At 40.3% G+C, this 21,420-nt stretch overlaps 1 protein-coding gene across 3 annotated transcripts in view; it reads left to right on the top strand.

Annotated features, from left to right (window-relative positions):
- The window catches only part of LOC138970631 (tetraspanin-18-like), a 54,065-nt gene extending 33,062 nt beyond the window's left edge, over positions 1 to 21,003 (top strand). For all 3 annotated transcript variants that reach the window (XM_070343102.1, XM_070343104.1, XM_070343103.1), the window contains exons 5-9: positions 3,412 to 3,501; positions 4,284 to 4,352; positions 5,510 to 5,605; positions 8,565 to 8,648; positions 9,325 to 21,003. In XM_070343102.1, the coding sequence (XP_070199203.1) occupies positions 3,412 to 3,501; positions 4,284 to 4,352; positions 5,510 to 5,605; positions 8,565 to 8,648; positions 9,325 to 9,384 (399 nt within the window). In that variant the 3' untranslated portion in view covers positions 9,385 to 21,003. The remainder of the gene's footprint in view (positions 1 to 3,411; positions 3,502 to 4,283; positions 4,353 to 5,509; positions 5,606 to 8,564; positions 8,649 to 9,324) is intronic.
- Positions 21,004 to 21,420: the final 417 nt, after the last annotated feature.

The following is a 21,420-nucleotide window of genomic DNA, read 5'->3' as shown; positions in this document are numbered from 1 at the left end:
CCCGGTCGCTGCCGCCTGGTGGGTTAAGAGTAGAGATTTTTCCGCTCTCCCAGGTCAACTTATCTGCAGACCTGCTGGTGACTTAACCCCCTTCATGTGTACACGCAAGCACAAGACCAAGTGCGCACGGAAAAGATCCTGTAATCCATGTCAGAGTTCGGTGGGTTATAGAAACACGAAAATACCCAGCATGCCTCTCCCGAAATCGGCGTATGCTGCCCGAATGGCGGGGCAAAAACTGTCATAGACGTAAAAATCCACTCGTGCTAAAAAACACGATTGAACGTGGGAGTCTATAAGCCCATGAACGAAAAAGAAGAAGCTACTGCTAGCTTTCCACTGGGAGGAAGCGATCTGAATTTCCCAGCATTTGGATATTAGAGTAAATGAAAAAAAAATACTACTTTCAGTTTACTTATCGGCAAGGGGCAAGTCTGAAGAATTTATGTATTTCCAATTCACTATCATTATCACTGCTTAATTTTTGAACACACATATTTTCTTCTTTCCGTGTGAGAAAAGCAAACTTGCAAAAACTTTCTTCCTTCCCCAAAACTAACTGACGTAGCCCAGACAAATATAAATACATCAGTATGTGTCGTGCGATTGATGTCATCTTTTCGCATGAAACAGTCATCTCGGTGTCTGGAGGATTCTGCCTTTCAATGACTCTCATGGCTGACAGAGACTATTCAGACCTGTTTACCAGTATGATTTGGGCGTACAGCAGTCCCTCTCATGAACGGACACCCTTGGGCCATAGCAAAACTGTCCGTACATTGCAGGTGTCCGGTCACGGGAGGGGTGACCACACCACCCCCTCCCCCATACACACACAGAGACACACAAACAACAGCATTGAGTCTATGCTAATCACTTCTTGTGGCTGCTAAACAATAAACTCCTAATACTTCTTTAAACGTTCTGTAAAAATGATTTGTATGAAAAGTGTTGAAAAGAAGAGATAAAATAAATCCTCAAGGCAGTGAACACACTCACCATGCACTGACATACGAAAGCAGCCACACAAACACAGCACAGAGGAGCGTGTGCAGATGCCTTGCAAGAATAAGCTTGAAGACCAGTTTGAATAAATAGCAGCAGATAGAGCTGCATGTCATAATCATGTAATTTATTTTCATCTTGTCTGGCTTTATTGACTGCATGCCGATCATGTGGCATGGCAGTGACTTTTCACTCTTCAGTCGGAAATATGTACACTGTACATAACACAGCTCTCACTCTCCCTCACTAATGCCTACCCCAAGCCGTGACAACTGATGCTTGGAAATTGTGTGGAAGAGTACACCTCTCTATTTCTCTCCAATGCTCTTCCTGCTGACATAAAGTGACACCGGACACCCCACCGAGTTTAGCCAGCTACCCCTCCACCCCCCCCCTCCCTCTTTCTCACTCCCTCCAGCCATGTACTGTTTGGGGCTGTGGCCAGAGAGGTCAGCTCCAACTGTTCACTCAGAGCAAAACCAGTTGACTGTGTCGTAACTTTTGACAAAGCAAGACAACTGAAGGGTTCATAGATTAGGCAACCGACTCACTGGTCAAGGCTGAGGGGAAACAAGAGTATCTTGTCAATGAAAGAGGTTACACACAGACACACGATGCTGAGAACTGTGGCCGGTTTTTCACTCTCTTTCGCTCAGGACCTTCATCGACTGTGGTTTCTGTTGTTTACGTCCAACAGACAAGAATAATGAGCACAGTGCAGTTTCATGTTGGCATCTTCGCATGTACTCCACTCCTGACCAAAACTACCCCCCCTCCTGATGGGTACAGGTGCACTCAAGTTACCAGTGACTGTCGTCACGCCATTGCGGCTGTGATCTTTGTACCAAGAGCCGGACTGCTCTGTTATCGATTTTGTTGTGGTGAAAACTGATTTGACGATGGTCTGTCCGTACATTGGAGGTATGACCTGCTGTTGGGACCGAAAATGAGTGTCCGCGTCCACGTCACGTTTTGCAGGTGTCCATTTAAGGGGGGGCAAATATAGAAGGAAAACACTCCGTGCCGAGCAAATGTGTCCGTACATGTCAGGTGTCCGCTCACGCCGGGGGCCGTACATTGCAGGGACTGCTGTATTTTGTACGCCAAATTATTATCCGTACGCAAATACACGACACACGCACAAAATACGCCTAAGAAAAAGTCTAGAATACGTTTTCCGGTGTTGGTGTGCTGATTACGGGATGGTACAACTGATACCGGTTTCGGTCGAAGGGAGATAACCATGACAGCGAGTCTTAAGCTGTGGAAACCTAATGTTCAGTTGTTGGCACGTGCGATCGTCTGGACAATCGTGGCAAAATGAAGCGGAAAAATGTGCCAGTTTCTGATGACTGTACCAAATCTAAACAGCAGAAGCAGCAGATTTTCTTGGAGAAATATAAGAAAGAGCCAGGAATTGTGGAGTCTACTATGGGAAAAAGTCATGCACACTGCAAGTATTGTAAATCATATTTCTCCATTGCCCATGCTGGGAAATATGACATCGAACGACACTATCAATCTGTTTGGAAGACACTGGTTATAATGCTATAAACTGACAGGTAAATAAAATTGTTTTATCCCAGTTGTATTGGAAGGAGTTAAATTCTGAAGGTGTTCACAAGACATGCTATTCTTACACAAACACGTTTGCACCCACGCGTACATTTTCCCTAGCCCATATGGCTTTGCTTGCAAAGTACACCAACTTTTTCAAAAATACACTCACCTTTTTGGGAAAGTACTCTTGCCTCGGGTTTAGGGTAAACAGGTCTGATTATTTGTGACCCTCCACCACAAAATGAGTCGCATGTCACCTCGCGCGGTTCTGCGCTAGGCTTAATATAAGTCCGCAGAGTGTCTGGTAACAGTGTGAGGGTCACCTTAGTCACAGGCTTATAAATCAAACGGTTTTCGCTCTTTTCTAAAACGGTTTTCACCACTGGATAGAGCATAAAAAACTCTTTAGGAAAATGTACAAATATGAAAATCATGCAAACGTGACATGCGATTCATTCCGTGGTGGAGGGTCACATTTGAGTGTGTATCATGCACCTCGCCACCAGGTGTTCAGTAGGTAGATTTCTCATTTTCAGCAAGAATTGAAGGCCCGTAATCTGACTAATCACAGAATCTGTTTCATTCTAAACCCATCTTTATTGATTTGATCAACAAAGGGAAGTAAGCGCTCTAAATGCATACAACATGGGTAATAGAGTAAGTGAAAGTTACTCGGAACCAATCTCCTAGCACCTGAGAGAATAACAAGCATTTGAATGAACAAGCGACTTTCATCTTCCAATTTTATCATTTCATCTTTATTAATTTATGATTTGTTTATGATACATATAATGTGAGAGGAAAAATGAGTGGTATGAGCATTTTCTCTTTCTCGTTTGCTTTCAGATCACGGACAAGTTGAACGCAGGCCTGACCAAGTCCATCAAGGAAGAGTATCTGGACAATGCTGCCTCTTGGGACGCTGTGCAGAAGGAGGTAAGACTCCATGTTCTTGTTTACCATAAATTAGCATATTAATTATGCATAATCATTTCACAACCTGGGAGTGTTGTTCCCAGCAGTTGCTTTTCAAACAGCGCAAGACAGGCGCAGTGGCGTAGTGGATACGACATCGGCCTCCTAATCGGAAGGTCGTGAGTTGAAATCCCGGTGGCGATTTTTTCGATCTGCAAGGTCAACTTATGTGCAGACTTGCTAGTGCCTTATCCTCCTTCGTGTTTACTCGCAAGCACAAGACCAAGTGGGCACGAAAAAGATCCTGTCATCTATGTTGGAGTTCGGTCGGTTATACAGACCTTGGTACCCATAAGATTTCGCCGTATTTTGTACGCATGATTGTCTAGAAAACGATCATTGCGGTCAGTGGGAAAAAAATACCACGAGAAAAGTTCTAAAACTACTTTTCTTCGCGCATCCCGAAGTTGATTCAGTATTATGACACATGATCACAGCTCTGGACTTGTGATCCTAAGATTGCAGGTTTGAATCCCGGCAGGGACAGTCGCTGGTCAACTTTAAGTGCAGACTCAGAGACGGTATCCATGTCCCACCCCTGTGTCACCACAGTGGCACGTAAAACAAAAGACCCCGGTCATCCTGCCTTAAGTGTAGGTGGCTGATTTACACACCTAGGTAATGCGTCTCTTGTTGCTGCTAGCTTTCTAGTAGGAGGAAGCGACCCGAATTTCTCAGCATTGGTATGATAGATTACATGAAATTAAATGAAATTAAAAACATTTTTTTACCCCTCATTCCAGCTGAAATGCTGCGGAGGCGTGGGGCCTCAGGACTACGTCAACAGCACATGGCAAGAAGGGAAATCTCAGGTAAGTTTTGCTCCAGACAAGTGCAAAACAACATTTTAATCTTTATTGTTTCTTTCCGTAGCTGTGTGCAGTGGAACCCCCTTTTAGGACCCCCCAATTTCACACCTTGCTTTTTCAAATATTCTGTTCATAACCTCTAAATTTACCGGTAGTACTGTGTTTGTATTTCAATATGCCTTCTTTGGCTTTTCTGTTTTAGTAATATCATTTGATGTTGTGTTTTTGTTCATTCATTTGAAGGACAGGCCCAGCCTTAATTTGTTATCTTGTCAATTATAGTACAATTCACCTCTCTCTCTCTCTCTCTCTCTCTCTCTCTCTCTCTCTCTCTCTCTCTCTCTCTCTCTCTCTCTCTCTCTCTCTCTCTCTCTCTCTCTCTCTCTCTCTCTCTCTCTCTCTCTCTCTCTCTCTCCCTTTCAAAAGAAAACGTATACACTTATATAAGTATAAACTAATACTATTTCACTAATTATGTATGTATGTAGTAGTAGTTATTATTGTAGATTTACTCCCTCTTTAGGGCGAGGGCCAGATGCAAAAAAGTATATCTATGCTTATTCTGTTACCCTCGTAAAATAAAGAATTCTCTCTCTCTCTCTCTCTCTCTTTCTCTTTCTCTCTCTCTCTCTCTCTCTCTCTCTCTCTCTCTCTCTCTCTCTCTCTCTCTCTCTCTCTCTCTCTCTCTCTCTCTCTCTCGAGCACATGCTGTCACATGTCAACATTAAAACACTCCTTGTGAACGTTTGACACATGCACTCAGGCATACACTCTGACATGCACACACAGAGTCAGACGCACACACCAAAACCCCTACCGCACCCATGTCACCGATTCAGACAGCATTTCGATGTCATCATGGAATTTTGGCGTAACTATGTTTTTGAAAATCATTCTGCATGAAAAATATTCTCTTAAATACAATTGACATTTAATGCATGATTTAACATTATTTTATATTTCTATCCATTCCAGGGACGAATATAAACACTATTTCATAATGAAAAAAATAATCAGTTTTGTCCTTCTGCTGAAAAGCTTTTTAAAACGAGTTCCGCCAAAATGCCACGACGATGTCAATTTACAGCATTGCTTATTGGGGTATATATTTTTTTCTCTTATGTATTTTCACTCACGCCTGCCTTTTCTTCTGCCAATAGATGATTCCAGTGTCCTGCTGTGTCCTGGACAGTAATGGCGAGCCTAAGAATGCTTCATACTGTCAGAACAAAACAAAAGACTTCTACCATGAGACGGTAAGGTCACAAAACATAGGAATTAGGGTAAAAATCCAAAAACAGATTTTGTTTGTTTGTTTGTTTGTTTGTTTGTTTGCTTAACGCCCAGCCGACCACGAAGGGCCATTTCAGGGCGGTGCTGCTTTGACATTGAACGTGCGCCACACACAAGACAGAAGTCGCAGCACAGGCTTCATGTCTCACCCAGTCACATTATTCTGACACCGGACCAACCAGTCCTAGCACTAACCCCATAATGCCAGACGCCAGGCGGAGCAGCCACTAGATTGCCAATTTTAAAGTCTTAGGTATGACCCGGCCGGGGTTCGAACCCACGACCTCCCGATCACGGGGCGGACGCCTTACCACTAGGCCAACCGTGCCGGTTCCAAAAACTGACAGACTGCTGACATTCCAACATTCCTAATAAAAAAACAAGAATGGCAGGTTATTGAAACGTTTAACATGGATGTTGCTACAAATTCATACCTATAGGACAAATGTCCTAGCTCTTTAGCATCTATGGGACATTTGACCGCTTTCAGAAATTTCACTAAGACGTCAGAATTTTTTCATTTTCAAGAATGACGCTCGCCGTGTTCCCCCCTGTTTTTGACCCTAATGTAGCACAGGATGCCGTTGAATAGCCAAACGTGTTCAGCTTTTGTTGAACTTTGGCAGGCTTTATTTTTATTTTTCGGTGGCATAACTCAGTGCGCTTCGTCAAAATATATCAAACTGAAAGCAAAAGCAGACGCAAGACTTAGTCAGTTGGAGTTGTCTCCCATACTCCTAACTTTAATGTGCTGCAGACGGGTGTCACCCAAACGCAAGATCCGCACTGCATAACTTCAGTGCACCTGTACGCGAGAGTGCTTGGTCACTTTTTCAAAATGTGTAAGGAACATTAACGAATATCGTGCTGTCCGAAGGAATTGAGTTATCGGACAATGCCAGCGCTCAGTTAAAAACGATAGGACATCTGACCGTCATGCGGCTATGTGAATTGGACATTTGGGCCTCTTAATCGGTCTATGTCCGATGTCCGACGCCTAACGACATCCCTGGTTTAATTATTGACAAAAATCCCCAAAATAGATAGACTGCTCATGTTCCAAAAATAGATAGACTGCTCATGTTCCAAAAATAGATAGACTGCTCATGTTCCAAAAATAGATAGACTGCTCATGTTCCAAAAATAGATAGACTGCTCATGTTCCAAAATTCCTAATAAAAACAAAACAAGAATGGTAGGTTATTGAAACGTTTAATTATTGACAAAACAACGTTACATTGACAGTACAAACACTTACCATACAGATAATCAACTTATCTCAAAAACGTCCATCAAATTCGCAACAGTTATAGGGCAATAGTTATAGCTCGGTGAGGTAGCAGCGCTGACTTCAAAACAAGTTGTCGCTATCGGCGTGCGTTGGATCCCCACGTTCAGCGAGGGATTTATTTCCCAGAGTCAACTTTAATTTGTGCAGACTCTCCTCGGTGACTGAACACCGTACCCCTGTGTGCACGCATGTGCACGTTAAAGCACCCAAGTTCACAGCGAAAGTTTCAGGGCTTGAAAACACGAATACACACATGCAGGGGAAAACAAATGGGTAGCGCCGTATGCTGTATGGCAGCTCACTTTCCCAAGGGAGAAAGTAGCCAGAATTTCCATGAGGGCAACCTCACAGGACTATGATTATGAACTTATCCTGATTTATGAAGTCTGTCTATTGTCCCATTGTCTGTAATTGAAAACCTATATAATTAAACCCTTTTATTAACCGCCCAAAAAGAAAGAAAGAAAAAAAAAAAAAAAAAAGACGAAAGAGACAAAAAAGATGGGTTGAAGCAGCCTTGCATGCAACTGAGGTCAAAAAAACAAAAAAACAAAAAAAACAAACCCAACCTTTTATTAAGATTTTGAGGGGTTGCGCTCTCTCGTTTCCGTTGCGATGATAACCTAAGAAGGTTCCTGCAATGTATCGATCCTGATCCTGATCCTGATCCTGATTTAAAAAGCATGTCTCCCCCAAACTGTGCATCCCTGCATCCTCCGTGCACTTGAACAAGAAGATACGACGGGCGCTGTGGCAGGGTGGTAAGACGTCGGCCTCTTAATCGGAAGGTCGAGGGTTCGAATCCCAGCCGCCTGGTGGGTTAAGTGTGAAGATTTTTCCGATCTCCCAGGTCAACTTATGTGCAGACCTGCTAGTGGCTTAACCCCCTTCGTGTGTACACGCAAGCACAAGACCAAGTGCGCACGGAAAAGATCCTGTAATCCATATCAGAGTTCGGTGGGGTTATAGAAACACGAAAATACCCAGCATGCTTTCTCCGAAAGCGGCGTATGGCTGCCTTAATGGCGGGGTAAAAACGGTCATACACGTAAAATTCCACTCGTGCAAAAACATGAGTGTACGTGGGAGTTTCAGTCCACGAACGCAGAAGAAGAAGAACAAGAAGATAGAAAAAATGTACTGGAGGGGGTCCGGCAATGCGCTACACATTGTTACTATGGGTACTGTTGTCCGAAAATATTCTGCCATATGCTAGAGCTTTACAGAACAAACGCACAGATTGTTACAGCGTTGACTTGAAAGTATCTGTGTAGCAGCGATGAGGTTCTTCCTTATGTTTTGGATGAATTCCTTGTTTTTAACTCCTTGTACTCACATTTGGTGTGAAAAGTTAAAAAAATGGTCACATTTTTATTTGTTTGTAAAGCAGTAAACAGCGCCATGGTGAACCATTGATTTTCTTCTTTCAACCAGGGATGCGAAAATCAATGACAGTTTTTTCTTCTTATTTTGAGACTTTGATTTTTAAACCCTTATCTCTAAGCTTTGACTATTTCACATTCTCATCTCTCATAGTCAAAGTAGACATGTTAAAATAAAAAAAATAAAAAGTAAAAAATTAGTCTCTTCTCTTGCCTTGAATGATTTCATTCCTTTCTCTTGTTTTTCAGGGCTGCAAGGAGGCCCTGACGGACTGGGTTAAAGACAAGAGCATTATCCTGATCGGTGTTGGATGCGGCATTGCTGCCTTGCAGGTAAATTTTACCTTTCCTTTCTTGCTGCTCAGGTAGCTCAGTTGGTAGAGCGCTGGACATGTGATCCCAGGCAATCTAAATCTCAGCGATTTTGCGGCTTTTTTTGTTGTTGCTTAACTCATTGTCTCCCAGGTACGGATATTTTGCGGCCTTTTTTTGTGCTTAACTCATTGTCTCCCAGGTACGGATATTTTGCGGCCTTTTTTTGTGCTTAACTCATTGTCTCCCAGGTACGGATATATCCATACCCACTCATATGACTCTATCTGACCAGGTACCGATATATCCGCTCAGACTGTAAGCTTCAGATATTTCCTGTAACGTCCATCTAACGCCTGCATTCCAGCGTGTTGATACACAGTTTCTACACAGTTACTACAATTCTGAGTGACCTGCTGCAGCACAGCTGGTCTCGGCTAAATAAAACTTGGTCAACATAGCTGGGGTAAAAAGTGTTAAGCAGAAGCCCTGGCTCTTCCTGTATGTTGATAGATATGAAAATGTACATGCACGTGCATGCTTAATTCTTTTTTTCAGACCATCAGACCAAGAGTTTCAGACCATCAGACCAAGAGTTTCATGGTGTTTTGCTTTGCTTCAATAGAAGCCTTGTTTCTTTTTGAAATATGACGATAGATGTGAAAACCTATGTTCATTTTTCCTTCTTTGGTTTCAGATCATCGGCGTCATCCTGGCAATCTGCCTGTGCCGCAGTTTGAACCAGGAAAAGTACTAATCCTCCTCGCTCAGTCTTGAACACCTCGCCGCTCCGATTTATTTTCTTCGACCGACATGACGAGCTTCTGATGGGGTCAAGGGCAACCCAGCTTTCTTCACCCCGCCGGTTCAGCTCTCTTCACCTCGCCGGTTCAGCTCTCTTCACCTCGCCGGTTCAGCACTCTTCACCTCGCCGGTTCAGCTCTCTTCACCTCGCCGGTTCTGTTCAGAGGTTGGAGAGACAGTTGACAACAGTTCTGCGCCCGACGATACTTTGAAGTCAAGAGAGCACGGAAATAATAGTTACGCACTCAAAGGAGGCATGCTTTTGAAAATGATTTAGCAGCATTGCAAAGAACTGTACCTGCTCAAAAAACTGAATATCTAATGAGGAAAAAAAGGAGAATGAGGCATTTTTCTGGTAGAATCTTAACAAATGAGGCAGAGCGCTGTTTAGAGATCTGATAAACAAAGGGAAATAAGTGCTCTAAATGCATACGACGTGTAATAGAGTAAGTGAGAGTTATTCGGAACCTATCTCCTGGCATTTCACTTACTCTATTACACATGTATGCATTTAGAGAGCTTACTTCCCTTTTTTTATCAGATCATTTTGCTGGTAGTTATTTCTAAAAGAGTTATGTGTCGGAGTACTCATGATCTTAAAATTGCTCATTAAGAAGGTAGTTAAGTGGCATGTTTTTAGGGTTTTATATTCAATTTATTTACGCATTTTACATGATCTTTTGGAGAGCTGATTAGCTTGTTCGGAGTGACTGTATCTCTTTGGATATATATTTGCATGTATATAGTCAAAGGTAAACTAGTGTCTTACTTATGATGTAGCTGTTTCTGTAAGTCAAAGTGTCTGTACAGAAGCATGCAATGAAAAAGGCCAGATGCTCACTTCTGATGTAGATTAAGTAGCTAGTCAGCCGTTTTGTTTTGCTTTGTGACTAGATGCTGCGTAGTGTATACTTCGTATTTATTGCGTGGGGTTAGTTACTGTGGGGGACACATGTTAAACTATGAAGCAAACACTCTCTGACACACACACACGCACACACGCACACACACACACTCTTACACACACACAAACACACACACACACAAACACACACACAAACACACACACACACACACACTCTTACACACACACACACACACACACACACACACACACACACACACACACACACACATTAATCACAAAGAGAATATTTCCATCTACTCTGTGATTTCTGATGGTTTGATAAAACAAACATTACACTAAAGGAAAGTTGAGGTGCTGCAGATCTAAAAAAAAAAAAATTCTCAGTTAAAACCATCCATTTGATGTTTGAAAATATTTGGAATTAGCCTGATGACCAAAGCAGCAGTCCTGAGAACAGAATGTCCCTGTTAAAAAAAACTAACAAAACAACTCATGACGGAAAGAAATTATGAAGAGCCAAAGTGATCAATATGAAGCTGTTGATGGAATACAGTATAGAGTTATTTCATGTGAATAAGCATGTCTGACATTTTTTCTCAAAAAAGAAAACAAACCCTCCAGTTATCTCAAAATATTGGTTACAGTACCAGTTCAACCGGAGTCTGGCTCTATGCATTGTTGTCTAGTTACTGCGTTTGTTGATGCTACATAATCATAATGGCATGAAGTATTTAAAACCACTTACTTGTACAGCGTTATGATTGCAGTCTTTGTAAATTATAATGGCTTGATTTTATAATTTATTAAATTTGTTAATTTACAAACCCGAAAAGGCACCTACTAATTACATAGTCCTTGCTCAAAAGTTATTATACTTGTTGTCCAGTTCTGGCCAGCTTTTGTTGATGGAATATAATGGCAGAACGTGAAAACCACATACGGGTACAGCTTTAATTGCAGTAATTTTAAATTATGATTACCAAAAAAAAAAAAAATATTAGTACATCATCTCTGCTCAACAGTAATAGGGTTTTGACAAATTATTTGGTGATTAGATGGAATTTCAAACAGTACAAACATTATACAACAGTTCATTTTATCATACAATGACAGACTCTTCTCATTCTCTTTGTTAATGTAAATTGCATTCATTAACATCATTGTGAATCTTTGAGGGCCACAAATACTAATTTTGTGGGTGTTTGTTTGATTTTGATTACGGCTTTGTGTAGGCAAGTGGGAATGGCAGACTTACAGACACACTCAAAGAAATATAAGACTGAGAGTTAAATATTTCAGGCTGCATATAAATGGCAACTTTGGTTCAGGTGTTCAACGTCCCTGTGTTAAAAGATTTAACAAAACTTAAATTCTGTTGAGAGAAGATTTCTGCAAGATTTTGTTTGACCTACTTTCAATAACATCAATTGTCACAGGTCTGGTGTACTTTGTGGGAAATCATTTTTATTAATAAATTGCTTATTGGTACAGTGGACCCCTCTTATACCACCTCTATAAAACTGAGAACATCTGGCCTGACACCCCCCGCGGGTTAGGGGGAAGAATTTACCCGATGCTCCCCAGCATGTTGTAAGAGGCGACTAACGGATTCTGTTTCTCTTTTTACCCTTGTTAAGTGTTTCTTGTATAGAATATAGTCAATGTTTGCAAAGATTTTAGTCAAGCAGTATGTAAGAAATGTTAAGTCCTTTGTACTGGAAACTTGCATTCTCCCAGTAAGGTAATACATTGTACTACGTTGCAAGCCCCTGGAGCAAATTTTTGATTAGTGCTTTTGTGAACAAGAAACAATTGACAAGTGGCTCTATCCCATCTCCCCCCTTTTCCCCGTCGCGATATAACCTTCGTGGTTGAAAACGACGTTAAACACCAAATAAAGAAAGAAATCTGGCCTGATTGAAAAGGAGAGAGTTTCAAAACAGCTGAATTTATGGAGGTTAGAAACTGAAAATCTCGAATTGGGGGGCTCCACTGCATAGAGGGTGTTGTTTCATGTATTTGATGTGTTGTGCATGTGTAGTATAGTGAGTGGTTTATTAACAAATCACATAGTGGTAAAGTGACTACATGTGCTTAGCTTTTTGAATGTTTCGTGAATCTCTTGTGAGCTGGTCAGCTAACCTGTCATTTTTCACCTCTTGTAATTAATATCTTCTATTTTGTGACAAAATCTTTAAAATGTTTGCCACTGGCTGCTTCTTAGTGCATTTGTAAACAGGAATTGCTTGACAAGTGGCCCCCTTCATCCCCCCCTTCCTCGTCCTGATATGGCTCTGCGTAGTCGGCTGGACGTTAAGCAACAAATAAACAAACAAATATCTGTATACCCTTTATTAATTGGTTTGATGACAAAAACAGAATAATTAAGTAGTTTGATATTGAGACATGAAATGTAATTAGTTTCTTCTGTAGTTTCCAGTTTTAATCATAGGCATTCAGAAATCGATTTGATTTTGTCTGTTATGGAGGTATATTAATTACCATTTACTTGCTATCCATGTTAGATTGGTTTGGGGCCATCAGTTGTCTTTTGACCAATGCAGAGATGTGTGCATTTTGTGTGGCTATATTTGTGCATAATTAACATCTGATTAGTTGTATTCATCGAGTAATGATCATCACTGAGGTACTACCACTCACCATATGATAAATTTCATTTCAGTTCATAAACGTTTTCGACATAAAGCTTATTGTTGCAAGCTGCTGAATTTGGATATCTTGTCATCTTGACAGCTGGTGTAATATATTTTTGGAAACGTTTAAAATTCAAAAAAAAATTGTGATGCTTAAAGCATATTCTGTTGCTCTTTATCTTCAACCCATGCTGAATTCGAAACATTTTGCCAGAATCCTTTTCGTCTTATATATTTTTGCTTTAGTGGATGAGAAAAGTTTTTGTTCACTGAAGATTATTAATGCTGCTGGCAGCTGTTGTTTGAAGGATATTTCTATGTTCAAACATTTAAATAGTTTTTTGTTTTTTATATTCAGACATTTATTGGTTAAGTTTACGCAATCCTGCCACTTAAATATAAAATCCAGTTTGCTCACATAAGAGTAAGTCTGGAAGAAAAGAAACAAAACAACAGGTACTGGAAGCGTCACTATCAAAGTATATATGTTAGAGTAAATTCTCGAAACTAGGAAATTTGCGAAATCCCTGAACATTTCAGTAAATTTGTGAATTTCCTGTTTCACTCAGGGATTTCACAAATTTCCTAACAATTCTAGGAAATTTGCGAATTTCCTGAAATGAGCATGCCATTTTTTCACAAATTTACTTAACAGTGAAAAATCAGTTACCCTCCAGCTCCTTCGGAATCAAACTCACCAGCTCCTGCTGGATCAAACACGACTCCTTCTGAATCAAGCGATCCAGTTTTCCGTTCGCAATCACTTACTTGTTGCAAGGACACACAGGTCATCACAGATGTTTCAGGCCAAATGTTGGATGCTCGCAGTGATCAGATGAAACGGTGTCGAGCAGATGCTTTTTCTGGTCAAATGTCTCAAGCACAGCGAATGGTGAAGAGAAGTCGGGTGGACCTGAAAGCCTACACGATGGCGGTTAAGGCTGGTACCTTACATGGTGGGTTTTCTCGAAACCAGTTTGATTTATGTCCGCAAAGATTGCTAACCGAAAAAGATGTCTCTCTTGACAAGGCTGTGTCGTTGCGGTCAACCATGATAGAACCAGGCATGGGAATTGTCCGCCAAAAGGCAAATTTCCGCCAAATTGGTTTTTTGTTCCGCCGGAAAAAAAATGGGGGAGGCAAAAATGGTTCTAAAAACTGAATTAAATGGCAAACTTGGAACTAAGATGACACCAAATTGCACCATTTGGATTTTTTGGAGAGAACAAAATTCCGGGGGGGCATGCCCCTGGACCCCCCTAGTAAGGCTAGGTGCTTCGCGTCGTCGACTTTGTTATTACTTACAAATGTTCAGCCTTTTTTACAATTTTTAATTCCATGCCTGAGAACAGTCAGCATCAGGCGCTTTGTGAAATGCAGCTGTGCAGGGTCAAAAAATGTAAAACAAATCGATGCAAGTGCTACAAAGCACAAGTAATATGCAATTCAAGATGTCACAGCAGCCAATCGTGCACCAATAAATAAGACGCACCATGAAGACATTTTTAAGCATATTTTCATTGCCAAATGTCTTGGTTTAAACACGGTTTTATTCAATTAAACATGAGAAATAATAGGGACACGAACTCAAGCGAATGCTTATATTACGTGCCCTATGTCTGTGCTGTACATGCCCTATTTGTTTTGTTTTTATCTTGTGTCATAATGGTTTTCATTTTTCATTTTCATTACTTTATTGTCCCATCGCTGGGAAATTCGGGTCGCTTCCTCCCAGTGGAAAGCTAGCAGCAACGGAGTCGCGCTACCCAGGTGTCTGCGTGTTTAGGTGTATTCAGCCACCTGCACTTATGGCAGAATGACCAAGGTCTTTTACGTGCCATTGTGATGACACGGGGGTGGGACATGGCTTCCGTCTCTGGGTCTGCACATAAAGTTGACCCGTGTCCGTCCCAGCCCGAATTCGAACCTGCGACCTTCCGATCACAAGTCCAGTGCTCTACCAACTGAGCTACCGGGCCCCCTACATTATGGTATGTTAATATTTTCAAGCAAAAATGACAGTATAAGAGACATACAGAGAAAAGGAGAGAGAGAGATGAGTGTCATAATGTACCTTGTAATGTACTCCTTCAGATTTTATGTTAACAATTCTATAAAACATGACAGTATAGGAGAGACATGTGAGTGTCACAATGTACCTTTTAACCTTTTAACTACCAATTTTTTTTTTACTGTAGAATCCCTCAGCTCCCAAGTTATTTTGAGCAAAGACAGTCAAAAACGAGTATGTTTGTTTAAATTATTATTACTCAGCTTCTAGTAGTCAGATTGATAAATGATCGAAGTCAGTCAAATCAGCGGTGTTCACTGAACTAACGCTGATGTCGGAGCCAGAATCTTCCAATTCATGTCGATTTTTGATGAGATTATCCAGCAGAGCAGTGAACTCTGGATCGCTGTCCTCAGAATCCATGTCGGAGACACGCACAAAAAAATCCCGTGAAAAAAGATCGATTGAAACTCGCACTGAAGTCGAAAGCACTTGCAAACACAACTTGGCGGAAGTGAGACAATCCCACAATGCATTTGCAACCGTCTTATTACTACTGCTCGCGCACAACAACCGCAAACAACCGAAACAGACGCTACACCGGCGAGGGGCGGTATCGGGCGGTATGGGAATAGCGGCAATGGCGGAAGACGGGCGGTATCGGGCGGTATGGTAGTTAAAAGGTTAATGTACTCGTTTAGATTTTATGTTAACAATTTTATGAAAAAATGACAGGTTAAGAGAGAGAGATGAGTATCATAATGTACCTTTTAATTTACTTGTTCAGATTTTATGTTAAACATTTTAGGAAACATGACAGTATAAGAGAGAGAGAGAGGAGAGAGAGAAATATGAGTTTAACTTGCATTAATTTAAGGAAACCAGAATCATTAAATGGTTCACAAGCAACCAACAAAGCACTTGTTTCCCTTCAAATGTGTTTCAGTAAATTTGCGAATTTCCTGCCCCTTGAAATCAGGAAATTCGCAAATTTCCTAGAATTTTTAGGAAATTTGTGAAATCCCTGAGTGAAACAGGAAATTCACAAATTTACTGAAATTTTCAGGGATTTTGCAAATTTCCTGGTTTTGAGAATTTACTGTAACATATATATAATTATATATAATTATATGTATATTTAGCAGAACCCCCTGATTTTGTTTCCAACAGAAAATAATGTTTTCACAGTTGAACATTCCAACAAAAAGAGTTTTCAGAGCCGCTTTACCTTGCGACAATTTACATGGACCATAGACCAAATAGCCTGGACCGCCAACTCATCACGTGACCCTTCGAGGTTACGACTCTCGACTTTCAGGGGCGCGTGACGTCCGGTTTGAAAGGCCAGCGATTCGAAGACAGTGAAAAGAAAGCACGCTCCAGTTATTTGTGACAATGGGAGGTGACAATGAACTGGATTTTCCAAAACTCCAAACTAAACTTAACAAAACTCATCAAAAAACATGTTCCATATGCACTTTTGCTGAGTTTATTTTAGCATTTTCAAACTTACCTTGGCAACTTCGTCCATGTTTACAATCGACACTGGATATGACATCCCCCTGATTTCTGAAAGGCCATGTAAGCGTAGGTTCCTAAATGCGAGTGGCACTACCTTGTAATAGAGAGAAAGAGCGGAGAGAGAGCTAGTTGGCGGTCCAGGATAAATAGTCTATGCATGGACTTCCTTTAGTGCCTGAATTTGTATACACGTAGTGCTCAGCTGATTGTGCTCAGCTGATTGTTTTGGCGGCTGGAATCTTCGCACTGTTAAGAAGTTTGAATTAAGTTCTATTAGCACGGCCTTACTTCTACGGTACAAGGCACAGTGTGCTGACAGCTAGGAGCAGACCTGGGAACCCATACGATTTTGCCGTATTTTGTACGCATAATTGTCGAGAATACGGTCAGTGGAAAAAAAATACCACAAGAAAAATTCCTAGACTACTTTTCTTCAGCATCCCGAAGCTGATCCAGTATGTTGACACATGATTACCGTTTTTGTCAGTAAACATTGAAAGAAGCATTAATGTTTTAAATATATTGGTAAACTTGTGCGCCTTGAGTCGCCTTGCCCGTCGCGATATAACCTTGAATGGTTGAAAACGACGTTAAACACCAAATAAAGAAAGAAAGAAAGAGTCGCCTTGTGGTGAGATCATTTGTGCGCGTTATAACATCTCGTATTATTATTATTAGACTTGATTAACAGATGCGTGTAAAACATGTTTAAATAATGGATGTTCAAATGCTGTGCGGAGTAAGCTAATATTTCTGAAAATACATCAAGTTTGTTTGAGAATACTCCAAGTGCAAAACAGGGGTTCCCAGGTCTGCAGTAGAGTCATTGCTGAATAGCTTGCAGCTTTTGTCTTCCTGCTTATTGCCATTTTCTATCTAAAATTGTCATCATACAACAGCATGAATACCCTTGTCATCACCACGTCAACTTTAAATTCATAATACATTGGTACTTGAAAAGATGGTATTGCTCTGCTTTTCTTATGTTTTTAACTTTTTTTTTCATTTACTTTTTATTGCTTTAATTTTGGTTTAGTTTATTGTATACCATTTATGGGATGGGTGCTTATTCTGTTCTGTTCTGGATAGAAAATTATTGTACAGGAGTATTTGGACAAGGATCACTTTGTTACTGGGTTTAAAACGTTTTTTAAACAAAGGCGTTTATTTGCTAGTTGGCTTTGTAAATAGAGCCAGTTTAACGGTTGGACGTGTTAAAATTGAATGTTTCTGATCTATAAATGTTTTTCATCAGCTAAATCTTGCATAAGAAATGGACTGTTTGTTGTTGTTTTTTTCTCATAAGAAAGCCAATCGTGTGCAGCTGTGTTAACGTTATCCCCTGAGTTTTGAGGTTGTGTAAGTGTGACGTACTTATGTATGATGCTGTGACTGTTTCCTTGCTATTGATGTTTTGTCATGGTGGTGAAGAATTTGTTGCTTTTTATAAACGTGGTACAGTGGTGCCTGCATTATGAAGCACCTCCGATCAGAGAACACTTTAAAATAAAGGACGTCTTCTGTAGTACCGTTATCGTGACTAAAGCGTACCTTCAGTGTCGTAAGAGGCGACTAACGGATTCTGTTTTTCCTTTTACCCTTGTTAAGTGTTTCTTGTATAGAATATAGTCAATGTTTGTAAAGATTTTAGTCAAGCAGTATGTAAGAAATGTTAAGTCCTTTGTACTGGAAACTTGCATTCTCCCAGTAAGGTAATATATTGTACTACGTTGCAAGCCCCTGGAGCAAATTTTTGATTAGTGCTTTTGTGAACAAGAAACAATTGACAAGTGGCTCTATCCCATCACCCCCCTTCCCTCCGTCGCGATATAACCTTGAATGGTTGAAAATGACGTTAAACACCAAATAAAGAAAGAAACCTTCAATGGCAGGTCACCTGTTTTGTAGGGTTGCTTTGGAATGGTCCTTTACGTGTCCTTTCATCACAGGTACCACTGTACGTGTGTTGTTACTGTGTAATGTAAAGAACTGCACTTGGTTCACAAACAATACAACCGGGAAGCCTTGGGGGGATTTGAACTAAAAGCTTTTTGGTGGATTCATCGCTGTTTACATTTTTATTACTTTTTTCTATCTTCACCGAAAGACTGTTCTTTCCTGAGTTGGCTGAGTTAGGGCAAAGGTTTTGAAAATGATATTTTTTTCCCCAAGTTGAGAGAATTTTGCGGAAGGTTTTGAGCAGTTCTGTTGAGCAGAACAATTTCTAGAGTTGTTAAATCAGAAGAAGAAATTGACAGCTAGAAGTGAAGACAGTGCGGAGTGTACAATTATGGGTTCAGCTACAGCTATTCCAGAGCCAGCTATATTTCACTTTGAAATCCAAGGACATGTATTGGATTAAACGGTATTTATTCCGCAAGAACAGAACTTTATACGATTTGAAAAAATACATTATTCAAGTTAGTTCCAGTTTGAGAAGAAAGGCTGATCAGTTTTGAAAACATTTTGGGTTTTGGAAGAAAAAAAAGGTAATCGGAACCTTGGAAATGATTTCAGAAAGAATAAAATGAAATTTTAGTGATCGTGTTTTTTAATGAAATTAAATAATCTGCACTTTTTTTGGTGTTCACAGCTGGATTTTTGATAGGCGGTGAGTTTTTTTCTGCGAAAGATCCGAAACAACTTTTTGGTGATCGAGTGGATAGAACTGTTTCCTCATGTATATTTTGTACATTTTGGGGGGGCCTGACAAGTTGCAGCTTGTACATTTTGGGGGGCCTGACAAGTTGCAGCTTGTACATTTTGGGGGGCCTGACAAGTTGCAGCTTGTACATTTTGGGGGGGCCTGACAAGTTGCAGCTTGTACATTTTGGGGGGGCCTGACAAGTTGCAGCTTGTACATTTTGGGGGGGCCTGACAAGTTGCAGCTTGTACATTTCTTCTTGCGTTGTTTAAAAGTTTCCTTCTGCCACGATTGGACATATATGTCAGTTATCTGGCAATTAATATGATATAATATTTATTAACAAAACTAACATATTTTTAGCTAGCTGCACCAATGAAGATTTTTCCCGTGGGAATTTCTGGCGAAGAGGTGCTCAATCTGTTTTCTACAAGTAGACTTACATTTCAATACACTTTTTAATCAACTATATCTCACATTGCTTTGAAAGAACTTACTTTATGACAGGCTTTATTGTTCTTTGATTGTTCTACAATCCCTAAAGATAACAATTCTACCTATTCAGGTCACGTGTTAAATGCTTATTTCATCTTAACACTTTCTACCCCACCTACGTTGACCAAGTTTTTTTTTAGCCGAGACCAGCTGTGCTGCAGCAGGTCACTCAGAATTGTAGTAACTGTGTGGTAACTGTATCAACCCACTGGAATGCAGGCGTTGGATGGACGTTACAGGAAGCGACTGAAGCTACAAGTCTGAGCAGATATATCCAGACCTGGTCAGATAGAGCCATATGAGTGGGTACGGATATATCCGTACCTGGGAGACAATGAGTTCAGTAATTTGTCAAGGTGTTCAAACACTTGAAGATGTAAAAAGCATGTTGGATTTCATTGATATTAATATTGTTCTGTTTGTGTGTTAGTGTGGAAGAACGCGCATGATTGTATTTTGTGGATGTGTATATCATCAAGACATGTTTTTCTTTTTCTAACTTGTTTATCAGGATTATGTCAATTTCATTATTATTAGTCAAATTCATTGTCAATCTGGGTCGAGTGTTTGTCAGTTTTTATTTTATTTTTGTCAAAGATTTTATTCTTAATTGTTTTAGAAGAAATATTGTTTTTCCTCTCAATGTGTATGTTAAGTCAGTCCCGAAATGCATCTGTATCTTTACATTTTTGGTAGATTTAAAGTAGATATTTATTGGTGTTATGGTTTTCGCTCATTTGTTGTAATAAATATATAAAAAGAAACATGATTCCCTGTGTCTTCTTGGCTGTCAGGCGACACTGGACGGGATAATCAACTATTCTGAAAAGTATTAGTTCTGTAACTGAGTGTATCGATTCCTGGTGTACAAAACTCTGTGTGCATGTGCATATAAGTTCATTTTGTTCATTGAAGGTTTTTTACACCATAACTGCTTTTTTTATGAGCTTTTCAGACAAATTCAGCATGGACGTAGTATGCCTTGGGTACACCTTTTTGTAAGTTGATTTTGCACAAACATTATTTATAACAAAAAATAAAAAATCCCTGACTTTTTTGTATTGGTTTGTAGCCAGGCTGACAGGTAATTTGCATATGAACAATACAATAATACATGCTTAAAACTAATTCATTTTGAACTTTCGATTGGAGGATAGTAAGATTATTGTGCTTTGGTTTAGAATTACCCTCATAGAACTGCAGGAAAGGGTAAGCGTTTTTTGTGTCTTATTATTTATTGTTATTATTATTTTTTTTTTAATTGTTTTTATTATGATTCATCACTGTTGAGTGTTTGATGTCCGTTTTTTCTCTTGTGCCTGTGCGTAGTCCCTTCCACTTACAGTTCACGTTTCTTGGTAATAAACATATACATACAATTATGACTTTAAAGGCCAAACAATGAAAGAGAGTGTGTGTGTGTGTGTGTGTGTGTGTGTGTGTGTGTGTGTGTGTGTGTGTGTGTGTGTGTGTGTGTGCGTGTGTGTGTGTGTGTGTGTGTGTGTGAGAGAGAGAGAGAGAGAGAGAGAGAGGGGGTGGCTTCTCACCACGCATATGCGTATGTGTTCTACTTTCATATTGTATTAATATGACAATAAGGTGTGCTCACTTGAATACTGCCCCCTTTGCTTTGTTACTGTGAATTTATCACGCGAAGGCAGAAGAAGTATCGTGTTTGATATTTTTATTTTTAAAGAAAGGTCAATCCTGTCTCTTTCAGTCACGCCTAAACATCTCTCTCTCTCTCTCTTTCTCTCTCTCTCTCTCTCGCTCTCTCTCTCTCTCTCTCTCTCTCT

The sequence above is a fragment of the Littorina saxatilis genome, linkage group LG7, assembly GCF_037325665.1.
Source record: "Littorina saxatilis isolate snail1 linkage group LG7, US_GU_Lsax_2.0, whole genome shotgun sequence".
In the NCBI taxonomy this organism is placed as follows: domain Eukaryota; kingdom Metazoa; phylum Mollusca; class Gastropoda; order Littorinimorpha; family Littorinidae; genus Littorina; species Littorina saxatilis.
This window is presented reverse-complemented; position numbering and strand designations above follow the sequence as displayed.